The 18,556-nt window shown below is 42.6% G+C and overlaps 1 protein-coding gene across 2 annotated transcripts in view; it reads right to left on the bottom strand.

The window, feature by feature from the left end:
* The window catches only part of Slc25a12 (solute carrier family 25 member 12), an 88,019-nt gene that overhangs the window by 25,243 nt on the left and 44,220 nt on the right, over nt 1-18,556 (bottom strand). For both annotated transcript variants that reach the window (XM_051184497.1, XM_051184498.1), the window contains 4 exons: nt 9,572-9,718; nt 6,867-7,005; nt 6,196-6,289; nt 4,404-4,488 (listed from right to left, as the gene is read on the bottom strand). In XM_051184497.1, the coding sequence (XP_051040454.1) occupies nt 4,404-4,488; nt 6,196-6,289; nt 6,867-7,005; nt 9,572-9,718 (465 nt within the window). The remainder of the gene's footprint in view (nt 1-4,403; nt 4,489-6,195; nt 6,290-6,866; nt 7,006-9,571; nt 9,719-18,556) is intronic.

The following is an 18,556-nucleotide window of genomic DNA, read 5'->3' as shown; positions in this document are numbered from 1 at the left end:
TCGAGCCCTTTGGGAGGGGGCTGCATATCAGATATTTACATGATGACTTATAACAGAAGCAACATTACAGTTATGAAGTAGCAACAAAAATAATTTTAGGGTTGGGGGATCACCACAACATAAGGAGCTGTATTAAATGGTCACAGCGTTATGAAGGTTGAGAGTCACTGTTCCAGCAGAGTACAGCTCAGCTCATTTTGAGCAAGAGCTTTGACCTAGAGCTTTAATATAATTTCACATTGAAGCAACACACACACACACACACACACACACACACACACACACACACAGAAAGAGAGAGAGAGAGAGAGAGGGAGAGAGAGAGAGAGGAATGCCCAAAGAGGTTCATATAGATCATTTATCCCACACAGTTGAAAAAGTAAATGTGGAAGAAAAAAAGGTTCATGTGCCCATTCTCACAAAGAAACAACCTGGTTTTAACTTCTAAACTATCACATTAAAAATGTGCACATCTTATTGGGGGGGGGTTGAGATAGGGTTTCTCTGTGGTTTTGGAGGCTGTCCTGGAACTAGCTCTTGTAGGCCAAGCTGGTCTTGAACTCACAGATTAAAGGCATGCGCCACCACCGTCCGGCCAAAAATGTGCATATCTTTTCTCTGCAGTCTTTTATTAACTTGTATTTAACTCAGTTTTTTTCCAATTACAATTTCTGTTTGGGGAGACAGGGACATAGTCAGTCAGTACAATGCCACCTAGCATGAACCCTCAGTTCAAGCCCCAGCACTCCTGAAACAAGTGTGCTGATACACAGCTGTAACCTAGAAGATGGAGGCAGGAGGAACAAAGTTCAAGACCAATCTCTGCTACAAACAGAGTTCAAGGCCAGTAATGATGGGGTGGGGTCAATTTTTTAGCTTCAAATATAGCTTGGAGTAGAGTACTTGCCTAGAATGTAGGTTCAACCCCCAGAACACAAAAGGAACTTCCAACCTCTCTCTGCTCTCTCCCTCACCCTCACTCCATTCTAAAATACTATTGCATGTAGCCCAAGCCAACCTCGAATCTGCTATGTAGCCAAGGCTGGCCTTGAACTCCTGATGATCCTCTTGCCTCCATCCTGCCACGTATGGGGATAACAGGCTCTTGCTTCCCTACCCCACAAAGTTACATTTTCTAGATGGACATGGTCAAGAACACCAAGGCAGGAGGACTGTGAGTCGATGGTTAGCATGTCACAAAGCAGAAAAAAAAAAAATCATTTTCTCACTACACACCATATGCATGCATTCCTTTCTCCTCTCTGTAAGTATCTGGACATCTGCTTTCAAATTTTATTCACCGTTGTTGGTCACGGGTGAGGCGTATAGGGGCACACATGCCCCTGGCTCACACGTGGAAGTCAGAGGACACCTTTGTCAAATCAGAGTGCAGAAAAGACTTCGCTCAGGAGAACTATAAAGGGGCATGTGTCTCTTCAACAGAAGGCCAAACTAAAATCCTTCCCCAAGTTGTTATTTTTGCATGAGGTCATGTGGAGGCCAGAGGTTGACATCAAGTGCCCTCCTCTACTGTTCTTCACTTTATCATTTGAAAGGGGATCCTTCCAAAACCTAGCAGACTGGGCTAGAGGATGGAGGGTGGAGGCAGGAATAGAACTCAGGGAATCAAGTTTAGCAGCAAGCTCCTGTGATGGCTATTCCTGGTCGTCAACTTGATCACACGTAGAATTAACTAAAACCAAAGCTGCTGGGTACAGCTGTGAGAGATTTTTCTTAATTAGATCTTCTGAAGTGGGAGGACCCACTTTTACTCTGGGCCACACCTTCTGGTGGCAGCTTGTGGAAAGGACTTAGAAGAGTAAAGCTCTTGATCTTCGCCTGCCAAGTTCATTCTTTTCACTGGCATTAGAACCTAGTTCTTCAGGATTCCAGCATATACTGAAAACCAGCTCAGACATCCAACCTCATGAATTGAACAACTACTGGATTCTCGGACTTTCCACTGACAGACAGCCATTGTTGGACTAACTGGGCCACAGCCTATAAGCCACTGTAATCAATCCCCACATATTTACATTCCTAAAATCATCTCTGTCCCTCTGAAGAACCCTGACTAACCAGTCCTTTACCCACTAAGCTATCCTGCTGGCCCTTGCTTGCTCTGAAGAGTCTAAATGAACTATTTCTCAATTACAAGTATTTGCATGCTGGTTTATTAATTAATTTTTGTGACATTTATTGTTGAATCAAGGTCTCACATACATTATACAAGCACTCAAACACTGAGTTACCTCCACTGTACAATATTTTTCCACAATTAAGTTTTTCAAAACTCAAAAGCAATTTTCACAAATGCATAGTATAAAATATAAAGTTCTGGTGGGAGATGTTATTCTGTAAATATGTTTCTCTTATTGGTTAATGAATAAAGCACTGTTGGCCAATAGGAAAGCAAGATAAGTGGGACTAGGACACAAGGAGGATTCTGGAGGAGGTTAGAGAGATTTAGCATATAGGACCAAGAAAGCAGAACTCCCGACTGTCTCTCTGGTAAGATAAGACCACGTGGAACTACTTAGATTAATAGAAATGGGTTAATATTTAAGACAGAGCTAGCCAATAAGAAACACTAGTAACAGGCCAACGGCTTTATATCTAATACAGTGTCTCTGTGTGTTATTTGGGGCTGGCGCAGTTGTGGGACCAGGCTGGAGGAAAAACCACTTGTAACAAAGTTCAATTCAGTAAGAACTCATTAAATAGTACAATGTCTTAAGGTTTTTTTTTTTAAGATTTATTTATTATGTATTCAGTGTTTTGTCTGCATGTACCCTGCAGAAGAGGGCACCAGAGTTCATTACAGATGGTTGTGAGCCACCATGTGGGTGCTGGGAATTGAACTCAGGACCTCTGTCTGGAAAAGTAGCTAGTGCTCTTAACCTCTGAGCCATCTCTCCAGCCCATCTTAAGGTTTTTTTTTTTTTTTTTTAATGCTACAAAATTTTATTTAAAAAAAAAAATCACTGAGCAGGGTGGTGGTGGCCCATGCCTCTAATCCCAGCACTTGGGAGGCAGAAGCAGGTGGATCTCAGTGAGTTCGAGGCCAGCCTGGTGGTCCTCAAAGTCAGTTCCAGGACAGCCAAAGCTAGAGAGAGAAACCCTGTCAAGAAAAACAAAAAGTAAACAAACAAACACAAAGGGAAAAAAGAAAAGGAGAGAACGTGGTAGCAGAAAGCAAGAACTTTGGGGAGGGGGAAACAAAAGAAGCGAGGCTTCAGTTCATCACACGCCAGAAAAAGTACAATGTCAGTGAAGACACCAAAGGACTCTTTGCTTCAGCTGGGTAAAAAGTTCTTATTTATTATTGAGGTGGAGTTGGAAATCCTAACTAGTTTCAGGAAGCAATTCTAAGGTGCTCAAGCAGAAGGAATATTCCCTACCAAACCTTTCCATGGTCAAGACATCTTTTTTGTTTGTTTGTTTGTTTGTTGTGTTTTTTGGAGTCAGGGTTTGCCGTGTAGCTCAGGCTGGCTTTGAACTCATGGCCCTCCTGTGTCAGCTTCCTGAGTGCAGGGTTACAGTCACTTTCCACCATACCTGAGTACGTACTTTCATTTCTCACTGACCTAATTGACAAAGGTGAATAACAGCAAGCCCACCCCTGGCTGCTCACCAAGAAGTCACATGAGGAGAAGGAACAACCTGCCCCTTACTATCCCTCTTGTCCTCTGTCCTTCCGTTCCCCATCTCCCTCAACATCACACAGGCTCATGAAGACAATGAGAAATATAAGCTCTTCAAGGATAAGCCCAGTGAAGCATCAGGAGAAAGAGGCCAGCCGCCCTAAACCTCAGCCCCCACAAGGCCCATGAACCTCTGCTACAACTGAAGCTTTAGAAGTCCAGGCTTCACACAAAACAGACAAATAAACAAGGTTCCATTCAGTCTTGGAGGACACCTCATGGGTCTGGCTTTTTCTACTGAGAACATTTAGAAAATCTGAAATGGAACTGTATACTAACATTACAAGACATGGGCCCCATTTTTATTATATTTAATGTTAAAGGAAAAACATTTCTTTCTGGTTCACTAATTAGATACAGTCCCTTGTCCTTCTTGTAGTCTTGTTTCAATTGCAAAATGTTTTGTACTTTAAAAAAAATGAAATGAAATAAAGACTTTATGTATCAGCTTAACCATGGCCCAAATACTAATCTTTAAAGATGATTAGGCAAATGACTGGAAAGGAGGTCACACCCACGACTGTGCGAACACTTATCTTAATAAGCTAGAAGAATGAAACTCAAAAACTAGTCATCACGTCAAAATATCTCGTGCAGGTGCTCTGGAGTCTTTAATATTAATGCCAATTGGAACCTTCAGGCTGACATGCTCACCCATGTCGGCATGGCCATGGGGAGTGTAGCACAGGCTGCTCATACCTGTCTCTGAAGCTCTGCCAGGTTGTAAGGCAAGGCTCCCTCAGCCAGTGGAGCTATTCTCTCGATGTCTGCCAGAGTCAAGCGCCTTCAGGGAGGAAAGTGGCAAAGAGAATTGTTAGATAGGACAGACCCCTCAAATGAAACACACCTTTTTCCTCCAAACCCTGAAGAGCTGGCAATTAAAGGGGCCATTTCCTTATTCACGTTTTATGACTATTTTAATGAGAAAAAAAAATCAATAAGCCTTTGGATCTTACTTACAACAAAAGCAAAAACCTCCGGAGATCACTGAGGAGGGGACAAATCTAATGAGACTCAAGGAATGGGCATCAACAGCAAAGAAGTATTTCACACCAAAACCAAGGTTCACAAACCCTCTCCACAATGCAGAAGTCCCCAGGGTCCCAGAAGGAAGGTTAGAAGCAAGAAGGATAAATAGGGTTCGCTGCCTTCAAGAGAAGGCACGGGGTAGGGAGGGGCCTGCTTTTCTTTCTCACTATTCTTCCTCAAATTCCTTGGGTCTTGAATCACAGGAAGAAAGTGATATGGGTGCCAAAACTGACTTAAACAAATATATTCTGTGACCCGGCTTAAAAAAAAAAATAGTCACTTCAGATGTAGTTCTGAGAAGGACATTTAAAAACCATTTATTTACAAGAAAGAGGCTCAGAACATATGTCTAAAAGTGTGAATTTTAGGTGACTGAGACACAGCCTGGTGGTTTGTGCCCATCGCCTAACACTGCTCATGATGCTATTTAGCTGAACAACTAAATAGCAGCCCCTGTCCAGCAATGCATCATCTGGCAGGAAGGCAATGAATCACATAGGCATTTCCAACTTCTGTAGCTCCAGATATTAAAAATTATTTCTAATTATGTGTATTTGCATGTGTATATGCATATGAGTGCAGGGGCCCTTTGGAGCCACCAGAGAGCGTTGGATCCCCTAGAGCTGAAGTTACAGGCAGGTATGCACCACTCAATGGATATGGGGATCAATGTCCCAATATCTGAAAAAGGAGCAGGTGACCTCAGCTGCATTGCCACCTCTTCAGGCCCAGTATTTCTGAAACCGTGACTTAACGAACTACCACGTGTGACTGGCAAAGCCAACAATAGCCCAGGTTTCTAAGAGAGCGGGCGCCTCTTTAACCCTGTCCACTGGGTACTTGTGGATGAGGGCTTTTCGTAGATTTGCATGTAGGACCTCTACACGCTTTCTTGTTTTTAACTTATAAGAAACAAAAGCATAAACATCTGGGCTTGCCTCTGGGGGGAAGTGTGATGATATATGAGGCGTATCTCAAGAAAATAATACCCTCTAACACAAATTGGGCACACACTCTGGGCACAAACCATTGTTTATAGGAATCAAAAGGGGGGGAAACATTCCTCAGAACAACATTCTCCCATGAACCTCAGCCCATTTTCATGAATTTACAGACTTAACCAAATTTCTACAAATCACTTCGGGAAAACCTACATTAAACCTATCTGTTCCCCCTCTCCAACTCTCTGCTCTCCTCATTTCCCCCTTCTCCTTCTTCCTTCTCGCTCCGAATCCCTTCTCTTACCTCTCCATTCCCCTGGTCTCTCTTTGCTCCAACCCATTCTCTCTTTGCTTCTGCCCACCCTCCCTTTGCCTCCCCAGCCCTCTGTCTTCTCCCTCGCCTGCTATTTCTCTTTCTAAGACTCTAGATACTGAAAGCACTGTTGGTAAAAGGAAATGGTATACAGGTCACATCTAAAACTTCCCCGCTCACTGCCGCCATGAATCACAGGAAGCTTTACCCTGATGCATTATACAGGTCTGCAAGCTGGTACAGGATATCAATTTCTAGTGGGGTAACTTGTCCATAGCGTATGGCACTCTGGGCAAATTCCTCTGGAAGAGAAAGAGACAAGGGTTAGTATCTCAAGAGCCTAATATAAGCACAAAGCAAAAGAATTTTAGCACCTTTCCAATCCCCTAAAACTAATTTAAGTACAAGTTCTGCTCATCACCGCATTCCTGAAAACTGGCAAAACTGCAGAAAGAGATAAACCAACTTCCATGACAAAACAATCACCTTCTAGTTCTCACTTCTCTTGCTTATTCACTCTGGTCTCCAGGGTTACAAGATAAGGGTGGCTGTTCTGGGGTCTCCCAAATCAGCCTCTCACCGCTCACCCCCAAGAGTGGACTTGCTCCTCTCTCCGGGGCAACTTGTTCCCAGTACAAACAAGCTGCTGCCACACTGCCACTGACCTGTCTGACAGATTGGGCCAAGGCTCTTTTCAAAACTGTCAAAGGCACTCTTGCACGCCAGGCTTAGCATCTCATTAAATGCACCTGGGGTTGGAAGCCCACTTGAAGCATGAGCATGCATGAAACACGCACATGTGTGTGGCAACTATCTGACCTCACACCTATCTGATGAAAAGCACAAGTTCAAATATCCCAATCAATTCTTAAATCTTACCCTTTGTGACTTCAATATCTTTCCTCGTGCCTGCTAAAGTGCTATAGATCTTTCGAACAAGCTCCATGTTGTTGAGTAAGGAGTTAAATGCGTTGAAGTAGGAGAAGCTAACTTGGTGTGAGGTACTTCCTCCAGCAGCCTAGGAAATGACAACACAAAACATTTAAAATTCAAAAGAAATGTCGATCGGACTCTGCATTTATTTTCCTCAAACTGGACCCGAAGGAGTCTCCATCATTAAAACAATTAACTACCAGCCTATAAATATAAGGGGGAGTGCTATCTGTCTAAAACACTCTACCCTCAGGGAAGTCTATGCGAAGAAGAAAGCAACATCTGGAAGTTGGAGTTCATGGTTCACCCACTGCTAAGGTCAGAAACAACAAATACAATTACTGCAGATCAAAACCTGGCTATTTAAACAGCATTCTTCAAGACCCTCAACTGTGCAATGCCTGCTAGTGATGCAAAAATATCAATGTACAATAGAAGGAATATTTCCAAAAGTTGTTTATTAATTTATTTTTCCTATGCACATACAGAAAAACACAAGCACTAACTTTATATTTTCTCATGCTATAGATTGAAACCAAGGACTCCTCTATACTTATCATGTATTCTACCACTTAACCTCCCCTCCAGTCTTAGTAACCTTAAAGTTTAAGACCATTTAAAATTTATTATTATTTTATTCTATGTATAGTGGTATTTTTAACTACATGCATGTGATACATCACACATGTGCCTGGTGCCAGAGAAAACCAAAGGGGGGGGGCGTCAGGTCCCTGGAATTTAACTTACAGATGGTTGTGAGCAATTGCTGAGAATTGAACCCAGGTCCTCTGGAAGAGCAGTCAATGCTCTTAACCACTAAGCTGTCTCACCTCTCCAGCCCTAAGTCCATTTTATTGCATCAACTTTTCTCAATTTTTAAAATACTATTGTTATATTTAACATACCTAGTTTGTGCCAGGTGGTGGTGATGCTCAACTTTAGCCCCAGCACCCAGGAGGCAGAGGGTTCAAGGCCAGCCTGGTCTACAGATCGAGTTCCAGGACAACCAGGGCTACCCGATCCCAGAAAACAACAACAACAAAAGATACCTAGTTTTTGTGGCTCTCTGGACCTGCATTGTGCAAAATACAGCTCCCAAACGCTCCCCAAATGTACAGGGGGTTTGGCAAGGGCTCACTATTAAGTTACTTCCTCACTGCTTCTAGCCCACAGGGCTCACTCACACTGGGTAGCAGATAAGTGGCCTTCATCATCTGTGAAGGCTGAGAAGCCCCTCCTTTGCCCATCATCTAAGTATAGTCTCAAAAGAGAAGGATTTTGTGTTGTTTTTTGTTTGTTGTTTCCAAAAGTTAACCTCAAAGTTAAAAGGCAGAGGGGAATCAAAAATTGTCACTATTTAAAACTCAAAGAAATACTAATAGAAATAGCAAGGTAACAACCCCAGTCAAGGGGCTGGGGGGGGGGACACGACTCTATTGTAAGTAGTGCAATGATCTGGTTTCTCTTTGACATATAACTCCATCACCTTCTACAGTGTCTGTGACAATGGGCAAATGTCTCTACACCCACGCCATAGAGATTTTATTTTTACTAGTGTCAAAATCTGGATACCAGCAGGATTCAGATCCCTTAGAGTTTTCCTCTGAGGACTGTGACTGTATTTTGATAAACTGAGGCAATGGTCATGTAACCAAGTTGGAAATACAAAATGGATCCCTGCACCCTAACTTCGATGAATGAATCCTTCCCTCTGGATTTTCTTCCTTTCTTCTCTCCTTCCCTCCCCATTCTTTTCTGACCTTCCTTTCATCTCTGGTTGGGGTATGAGGTGAAGGTACAGAACTGGGGAGGGCGGGCGTCAGGGAGGTGACGTGTGGAGGGAGAGTGACATGCGCTACATTCAAATTCACTGAAGAGAAACACCAGGAGTTGATCTTTCCTACCCCAGTCTAAGTCAGGGATAATGATCTTCAGCTGAAACAACAAAAGTACCCACTGGCTTTCCTCCATCCCAAGCAAGCAGTAATCAGAAACGTACACACAATACAGTGTGTGGACCAGGAAGCAGGTGAGTGGGGAGAGTTTCACCCCTGGGTAAGGAAGTGGATGACATGAATTTGCTGTGGGTCCCCATGATTATCTGAGAGAGATGTGAACTTTGACAGAACAAAAGACCCGTGTCTGGGACACACACTCTGAATGCACAGGTGAAGGGGCAGAGCATAATGACTCCAGAGGCCGGTGGCCCCTTGTTTCCTCCACGCCTTCTCACATGAGCCAGTGACCATCCCTCTAGCACAAAGAGAAATAAGTGTCCTAACTAGACGGCCGGAGCTTGGGGTGGGAGGTATTAGAAGCCAAGATGAAGGCAAAAATACACTGAAATACAGCGATCATGGTCTCTTGTTTACTAACTCTTGTTTGTGTCCCTTGGACTGGAGACTGAAATGGGAATAAACAATTTGGAAATACATGAGATCAAGATAGTAGCTCTGGATGAAGCTAGAAACTGAGAAAAAAAACCACTCAACACACACACACACACACACACACACACACACACACACACACACACACACACGAACAAAACCTGGTTAGTTAAGAGCCATGTGGACACAAGGTATTCCAGGACCCAGAGGTTCAAAAATAGCCCGGGGAAATGGAAAGTGAAAGCCTGTCTTCTTACTTACTGAGACTAAGTTCTCCTCCACAAAAGGAGTGAGCATGTGGGACCGAATGGTGACCATAACATCACTGAAATCCAGACCTGAGATCATGCCACTTTTGTTTTTGTCTTTGAGTGCAAAGGCTTGCCTTGCATGTTCCAACTGCAATTCCTGCAGAGAAAAGAGAGAAACAGCATTAAAATGGTTGGAGCATATCCCAAGCACACGATCTGCAAAGGATGGACTTCCCTGGCATGTCCTTTCTACAGAGAGAAGCAATGTGCAGCTCTGAATTCACAACCAAGCTTCTGATTTGTGCTGGGAGGTTCTCTGACAGATGTGATACATGGTATTCCTTGGGGAAGAGAATGGAGCAGAGCTGGCAATAACCAAGTGGGAGGGAGAGGAGGGGAGATTCGGATTTTACTTGGAAAGATTCCATCACTGAAAACAAAGGATACAGTGGTTCCAGTGCTTTCTTCCAGCTGCTACAATGCACAATGATTTACTTGCTTGCCATCCTTGAGAACTTCCTGAATTAAGAGCTTGCATTCATTTTCAATGTTTCACTTTTAAATGTTGCAATCAGAGACAGTCTCTCTCCCTCCCTCTGCATCAGACACCATTTTTTCCCCAAATGATTAAAAAAAAACCGAACTTAGTGTGAAACCCTACCAAATGGTAAATGCAATACTTCCTAATTCAGAAATGGAAGTTAGAGACAGGAAACTGTACAAGCTGTGCTTATTATAACTCTGTCGGGCTTGGGAACCATTACTCTCAAGCTATAATAACCCAGAAACTCTCTGATGCTTTAAATTACTGTAAAACCTAATGTTGTAACAAGCAGTATCAAAAAAAAAAAAAAAAAAACAGTAAAATGTACCCCAGAACCCCCAGGATATGATAGAAAAGTCAAAGCCATAACATTTCTGTCTTGGGTACCCGTGATGGACTCCACATGGATGTCCAGGCACAACACATGATGTACATTCAGATGCCATGTCGCTGATCCTTACATGTAAGCTGGAAACTGCAGTCATGTTTAAACATTGCCATTGCCATTGCCATTCATTCATCAAAGCACTACCCTATCTCTTCCTGATACTTAAAATACTTCAGAGGGCTGGGGGACTCACTGGTAGAATGTTCACCTGTCACACCAGGCCCAGGTTTCACACTTAGCACCCACAAATGGGTGGATGGACGCATATATAGACAGATAGATGAAATGCTTTTTTGAAGTCTCACCCTTTTTTATTTATTTTTTTAACATATGTGTATATGTCTTTAAAAAACAAAACAAAACAAACATGGTCTCATTCACGTAGCCCAGGTTGGCTTTGAACTCTATGTAGTTAAAGCTGGCCTTGAACTTCTGATTCTTCTGCCTTCGCCTCTCAAGTACTGAGATTATGGGCATGCACCACAACATCTGTTGTGTTTGTTTTCTGTTTTTCCAAGGCAGGGTTTCTCTGTGTATCCCTGGCTGTCCTGGAACTCACTCTGTGGACCAGGCTGGCCTCGAACCCAGAGATCCACCTGCCCCTGCCTTTGGAGTGCTGGGATTAAAGGGATGTGCCACTACTGCCTGCCTGTACAACATCTGGTTTTAATTACATTTTTCCATGGATTTTGATATCTCAATGGTAGTTCTAATCATTAAAATTAGCTTAGCAAGTATTTGTTTCATAGTTCATTGTGCTATATATTTGTTTTATATGGTTTTCTGTATGTGTATGTGTTTTTACAACACAATTTTGAAAATTCTTAGCAGGATGATGAACTAAAGACAAGTATATCAAACCTTCTAAATCTTTCAATGGGTCAAGAGCTTTAGACAGCTCAATCAAATAAAGGCTGGGATCCAATTGGAAATGCAAAATCTATAGCTACACACCTGTAATCCCAGCACCCCAGAGGTGGAGGTTGAAGGATGAGAAGTTCAAAGCCAGCCTTGACTACACAGAGACTCTGAATAAGATACTTGGTCTCTGGGTTGTTAAGATGGCTCAGAGGACCTGAGATTCAATTCCCAGCACCCACCTGGCAGCTCACGACTCTCTGAACTCTAATCCTAGGGGACCCAGCACTCTCATATGGACACAGATGCAGGCAAAACACCAATGCACATAAAATAGAAATAAATTTTTAGAAAGAGAGAGAGAGACTTGGTTTCTTATACTCTGATTGCTGAGGAGGGAATAGAGCTGGAAGCCTCAACAGTTGCTATGGATACAGACTGGAAGTTTATTTCCTTCTTTCAGGGCAGTGTTCTGCACTGGCTTCCATCAGCCTCTGGACCCTCTGTTAAACTCTTCAGATGGACGGAGTCAGCCTTTAAGTCCTCTCCACGGTTGGTAAAGGGCAGAAGCTGGGCTGATGGCTGATGGGGTAGGCATGTGCCACTACCACACAGCCAAGGAACCATGTCTTAAATAGACTAGATGACCTCATTCCATAATCCAAAAGGCCTTACCACAGAGACCTCAGGGGTTCCAATGAAATGGCCTTACCACAGCATTTTACATTACAATGGCTTTCATAGGCTTATATGTTTACTAGGACTCCAGTCGGTAGCAATCTGGGCAGGACTAGGATGTGTGTGTGTGTGTGTGGGGGGTGTCCTTGCTGGAGGGAGTATATTGGGAAACTCCTCCCCACCCCCACCCCCTGCTTTGAGATTTCAAAGTGCCATACTGAGTTACCTCTCTGTTTCTTGCTTATGAATCAAAATGTGAGCTCCCAGCCATTCCTACCATCTTGGCTATGCTCTGCCATCATGTTCTCTAATCCTCTGAAACCATAAGCCAAATTAAGTGTTTTTATGTATATACAGCCTTAGTCTGGTAATTTGTCACAGCAATAGAAAGGTAACTAAGATGCCTACCATTAGTCCATAGTGTTCAGTAAGTCCTAATCTTAAATATGAGCAGAGGACTATCAGACCCAACAAAAGTCTCCACTACGAAAAACAGAGAACCAAGAAGGAAGAAAACTTGGGATTTGGGTATGCTAGCACATACCTATGACCCCAGTACTCAAGAGACCATGGCAGCAAAAACAAAAAGGGGCTGGAGAGTTGCCTCATCAGTTAGGAGAGTTTCCTGCTCTTGCAGAAGACCCATGATCAGTTCCCTGCACCCACACTAGGTGGCTCACAACCACCTGTAAGTCCAGCTCCAGGGGATCCCATGCCCTTTACTAGCCTCCAAGGGCATCTGCACACACCGTGCATGTTAACAAACACGGGCACATATACATAAATAAGAAATAAATCTTTTTAAAAAGCAATCAGAAAGAGGTGAAGAGAAGTTTGGAGCAAACACACTGAGGCAAATGTGGGAACAAATCAAGTTTCAAAACTGAAAGTCCCAACTTGAACATTATTGAAGAGGTGGAGGTGGGGGCTAGGGTAACACTCAAATAAGAAAATATGCTATTTTTCTGCTTGTTTTTGTTGTTGTTGTTGTTGTTGGCTTTAGAGACAAAGTCTTACTTATATCTGTGGTGGTTTGAAAGAAAATGGCCCCATAGGGCCATAGGAGATATGGACTTGTTAGAGGAAGTGTGTCGCTGTGGGGGTGGGCTTTGAGGTCTCCTATGCTCAAGCTATGCCCAGCCAGTCAGTTCACATCCTGCTGTCTGTGAATCAAGATGTAGAACTCTCAGCTCTGTCTCAAGCACCATTGTCTGTCTGCATGCTGCCATGACCTGCCACAATAATAATGGACTAAACCTCTAAAGAGCACTTTGGTATCAGACATGGAGATGTAGAGTTTAGGGTTTGCCCAGCTAATTTTCTGTCTTGCTTTGGTCTAATATTTCCTCGCTGTACTCTCTTCCCTACCTTTTGGAATGGTAATGCATATCCTGTGCCATTATATGTTGGAAGCAAGTGATCTGATTTTTGATTTTACATGGAATTGCAGTTAAGAGATTACATGAATCTCAGAAAAGACTTTGAACTTTAGGCTTTTAAATGAGTTTGAGACTGCTTTCGACTATTGGGGACATTTGAAGTTGAAGTGAATGCATGTTTGCATTATGATATTGCTACAAGCCTTTGGGGCCAGAGTGGAATATGGTAGTTGGAAAGAAAATGGCCCCCAAAGAGAATGGCTTTGCTATAGTAGATGTGGACTAGTTGGAGGAAGTGTGACACTGTAGGGGTGAGCTTTGAGGTCTCCTATGCTCAAGCTATGCCCAGTAATCAAGACCACTTCAGTTTGTAAGAACTCCCAGCTCCTTCTCCGGCACCATGTCTACCTGCACGCTGCCATGTCCTCCATGATGATAATGGACTGAACCTCTGAATTGTAAGACAGCTCAATGAAATATTTTCTTTTATAAGAGTTGCCTTGGTCATGGTATCTCTTCACAGCAACAGAAACCCTAAGCAGTATCTGAAGCTAACCTCCAATTTGGAATATTCTCCCTACCTCAGCCTACAGACTTATACGAATACTATATACCTAGCTATGCCATTAAAATAAGCAAACAAATAAATACATAAATTTTAAAAAGAAATGTTCAGAAAATCAAACTCCCGAAAAATTCAAAATATAACATACATAAATTTAAAGACTCTAAAAAGCCAGAAGGAAATAGGATGACTAATAAAAGAAAAATGTAAAAAATGTCAATAATTAAAGCTTCCTTATGAGACCCTACCAAACACCTAGTGAAATGATTAAAGGTCAACTCACATCAATAAATACAAGCATGGGGAATGGCTCTCCTTGGTATGGGCCATGAACACAGCCTTCTCCTAACAATGCACCGAGCAACCTGTAGGTAACCCAGGACTCACACCTTTATCAAGTTGTACATGCACCCTCTTCCAAATAATAGAAAGTTTCTCTTCCCCTGACAGCAATTAAACATGGACAGTTTCTATTCAGTTGCATACCCAGTTATATTCTGTAGGAGGGTAGGGGGAGCCAATCAAACAAACTTGTTTTGGTACATGGGCAATAAGGCAAATCATGCCCTCTAAGTGAAGTTTTCAGGAAAAACCTCCCATTTACCATCTTCAATTCTCCAATTAACAATGCATTACTTTATAAAATGGGAGGAGGGGGCGGGAAGTATACCAGGGCATACATGTGGATGGCAGAGGACAATTTATAGTAGTTAGGTCTCTCCTTCTGCCATGTGAGTCCTAAGGATTTAACTCAGTTCATCAGACTTGGTGGCAAGTGCCCTTACTGGCCTTGCTACTTACCATCTTAAACTTATGTATATTTGGATATTCATATGAGTAAAACCAGGTGCATTATGGGAAGGAGTACAGGCAATAAAGGTTTATAACTCAAATGTGTCCATGGGAATAGAGAGCCACCCATGATATGCCCCTTAGTTGCATTCCCTGCCTCCTGTGATCTTCTCTCACTCACTGCTTGTTCTTGTGGACTTCTAGTCCTTCTCAGATCTTCTGTCACTTGGCTCCTGAGTAAAGCTTCTTTGAGATTGCAATCTGTGAATGCCCTTATTTCAGTTTCTTGAATAAGAGATTAAAATCCAGAAACAACCAGTTAAAAAACCGACTACTGGTAATGAGCAGAAGGGGGGTGGGGTTAGAGAATCCTAAAAGCTCCAGAGTTCAAGAGAAATCTGAAGAGAGAATGGCACTGGGCTTCTTAATGCCAACACCACAAAGCAGAACGCATACAAGAAATGTTTTAAAAGTCAACGTCCCATCAAACTATTTAAGTCTAATGATGGAATAAGAGCGTTTCCCATATGAGAAAAGACTCCAAATTCTTTATTTTACTTTTCTCAAGGAGTTAATGGAGGAAACACCCCATCGAAAAGAAGTAGCGTGTTATTAAGGAAAGATGAAACCCAGGGAGCAGGAGATGCGGTGTGACAGAAGGGCAAATGGACTCTCCGGGATGAAGGTGATGATGGCTATCAAAGAGTAGCAGCCGTGCAGCAAGCTCGTCTCACCTTCAGACAGCAAGAACACCAGGAAATGGTGCCACTGCTACAGAGAACACTCCAGTGGCTCCTCAGAAAGTTAATCACAGGGGACAGCACACAGCTCAGTGACAGCACTTGTCTAGCATGCACAATGTCCTAGGTACTATGCCCATCACCACAAAAGGAAAAGGACAGAGGGACACCAGGGGGGTTAATACGGGATTACACGACTGCAATTCTACCCCTAGGAATATATACAAAAGAACTGAAAATAGGTACTAACAAACATGTGTACATGAATTATTTGTAGGAGCTACTGAGCACAAGAACCAGAAGGTCAGAACAATCCATGAATGGACAAAAAAAATATAGTCATATGATGAATATTATTAGGTCAAAAAGGAGAAATACATAGAGTATTATTTCATGATGAAATAGCCATAGTTCTTTTGTTGTTCAGTTTTTTGTTTGTTTCTTTCTTTCTTCCTTTTTTTTTTTTAAAGATTTATTTATTGCATGTAACCTGCAGGCCAGAAGAGGGCATCAGGTTTCATTATGCTTGGTTGTGAGCCACCATATGGTTGCTGAGAATTGAACTCAGGACCTCTGGAAGAGCAGCCAGTGCTCTTATATCTGAGCCATTTTTCCAGCCCCTTTTTGTTTCTTTCTTAAGACAAAGTCTTCTCATATGACCCAAGTGTGATGCAAATGCATGTTTGAACTCCTGATACCCCTCAACCTCTCAGATTACTGGTATTGGCCTGGTGGTGGCGTACTCCTTCAATCCCAGTACTTAGGAGGCAGAGGCAGGTGGATTTCTGAGTTCAAGGCCAGCTTGGTCCACAGAGTTCCAGGACAGCCAGGACTATTTCACAGAGAAACACTGTCTCAAAAAACAAAACAAAACAAAACAGATTACAGGTGTGAACACCCAGCTAAAGGCATAGTGGTTGTTTTGTTTTGCAGTGCTGGTGATTGGACCTAGGGCTTCACGTATGCTAGGCAAGTGCTCCTCTACCACTAACTACAACCCCACTCCCAATATGGCTAATCTTTTTTTTTTTTTTTTGGAACAGGGTCTCACTATATATCCCTGGCTGACATAGAATTCCCTGTAGGCCACACTGGCCTCAAACACAAAGAGATCCTCCTGTCTCTTGCCTCCTGTAAGCTGGGATTAAAGGCATTCACCACATTTGGCCTAATATGGGTAAAAAGGCCTGTCATTCAGTCCCACTCACATGAATTGTCTAGGATAGTTACAGCCATAAAAAACAAAAGGCAGACTGGAAGTTCCCAGAAGCTGGGAGAGAAATACTGGTGGGGAGTGACTTCTAAAAGGCTACAGGCTGTTCTTGGGGGTAATGAAGATGTTTGGGATAAGCCAGTAGTACACTGCCTACTTTTAAGAGGTTAGTTTTATATTGTAGTGATGTGAAAATTTATCCTCCCACTCCCCTATATCTTTATCCTCTTGTATACTACTAGTCGACCCCAGGGTCTCATGCACGCCAGGCACTGAGCCACACACCTGGCCTTGATTTTTGTGGACAGTCCCACTAATGTGAAATTGGTAAGACAACCTCCTGTTTTTAAATGCACTACAGATATCTTAAGATCTAAGGCTGACAGCAATGACAAGATGAGCTGACATTACTTCACAAACAAAGCCTGGGGTTCCTAAATAAATTAATACTTCTAGTCGTTAACTAGAGGTGTCCCTCGGTATCTGTAAGGTATTTGTTCTAGGAACCAACCTCACTGGTCCTCTCCCAGTGGACACCAAAAGCTAAATGGTCCACTATCTGCAGACGGTCTACTTGTGTTTCCCCACATCCTTCAAATATCTCTTTTATATAGCCTATTTCAGCGTACATTTTTTTATCCTCATTGTTTCAACTTTATTGTGCTTCAGACACTTTTAGAATCATTTCAAAATTTATTGCAATAAATGTCTCCCTCTGTTTTGTGAATGGCATTTCAAGATCAGAATTTTACAAACTTCCACATAGAATGGTACCAAACAAAAACCAAAATATTCAAGCTTTACTGAAGTAGAAGGGAACACAAGAGCTGGCACTGCTAAAGTATATGTAAGAAAGGTAAACATCTCTTGAATAAAAAAAAAAAAAAAAACAGGTACTATTTCAATGGGAAAAATATCAAAGATAAAAGGAAGGACAAAATTTTCCAAACAGCAGCTAATACTTTTGTCACAATTTGTGTATTTGTGCAAAGACATCATTAAATAAATACTTACCGGTATTTACAAAGGAAAAGTAAGAGGGAACCCTAATGTGTCTGGGTCTTTGATTTACTACCATTCATTCAATCTTCTGGATGCATTAGAGTGCATACCAATCACAAATGTGATTCTAGTTAACTGTAGCTGAGAGCTTGTCAATCAAGTCATCAATAGTGCAAACAAGCAAATGGATATCTGCTTTTTCCTTCATCCTATGGTCACCGTGTTTCTGGAGGATGACATCTACATCTGGGCAGAGATGTGTGCCAAGGAACTATATCATCCTTCATGCCATGGAGCAAGCACACAGGGCAGGTCACAGGGATGGGGCTATGTAACAAGCAGTGGTGTTCCGCTTCTTTAATGAAACTGTACGGAATGTGGTAAAATCCATCTTTGCTGTATTTAGATGGTAAGGACCACTCCCCTTTCGCTTCTATCTCCTTTTTCGCCTCAACAGAAAGTGCATGGAACTGTGTCACCAAGCCATCTGCAGCAGTAGCTACACCAATCAGCGCGACCACCTTTTCAGGCCGTGCAACTGCAGCATGAAGCATGAGCCATCCTCCAAGGCTAGATCCAACCAGAATCTGTGGTCCTTCAGCTACATCATCAAGTATAGAAAGTACATCCTTTCTCCATTTCCCCACTGTGCATTCTGCTAAGTTACCATCTGAACGTCCAATTCCTGAGTAGTCAAACCTTATATAGGCGTGACCTAGAGATTTGCAAAATTCCTCAATTGCCAGTGCCTTTTTACCATTCATATCAGAAAGAAAGCCAGGGATGAAGATAATTCCTAGGTTTTGCCTTTTAGCCTCTTATAAGCCAGGTTTGGA

Source organism: Phodopus roborovskii, unplaced genomic scaffold (genome assembly GCF_943737965.1).
Source record: "Phodopus roborovskii unplaced genomic scaffold, PHOROB, whole genome shotgun sequence".
Lineage (NCBI taxonomy): Eukaryota > Metazoa > Chordata > Mammalia > Rodentia > Cricetidae > Phodopus > Phodopus roborovskii.
This window is presented reverse-complemented; position numbering and strand designations above follow the sequence as displayed.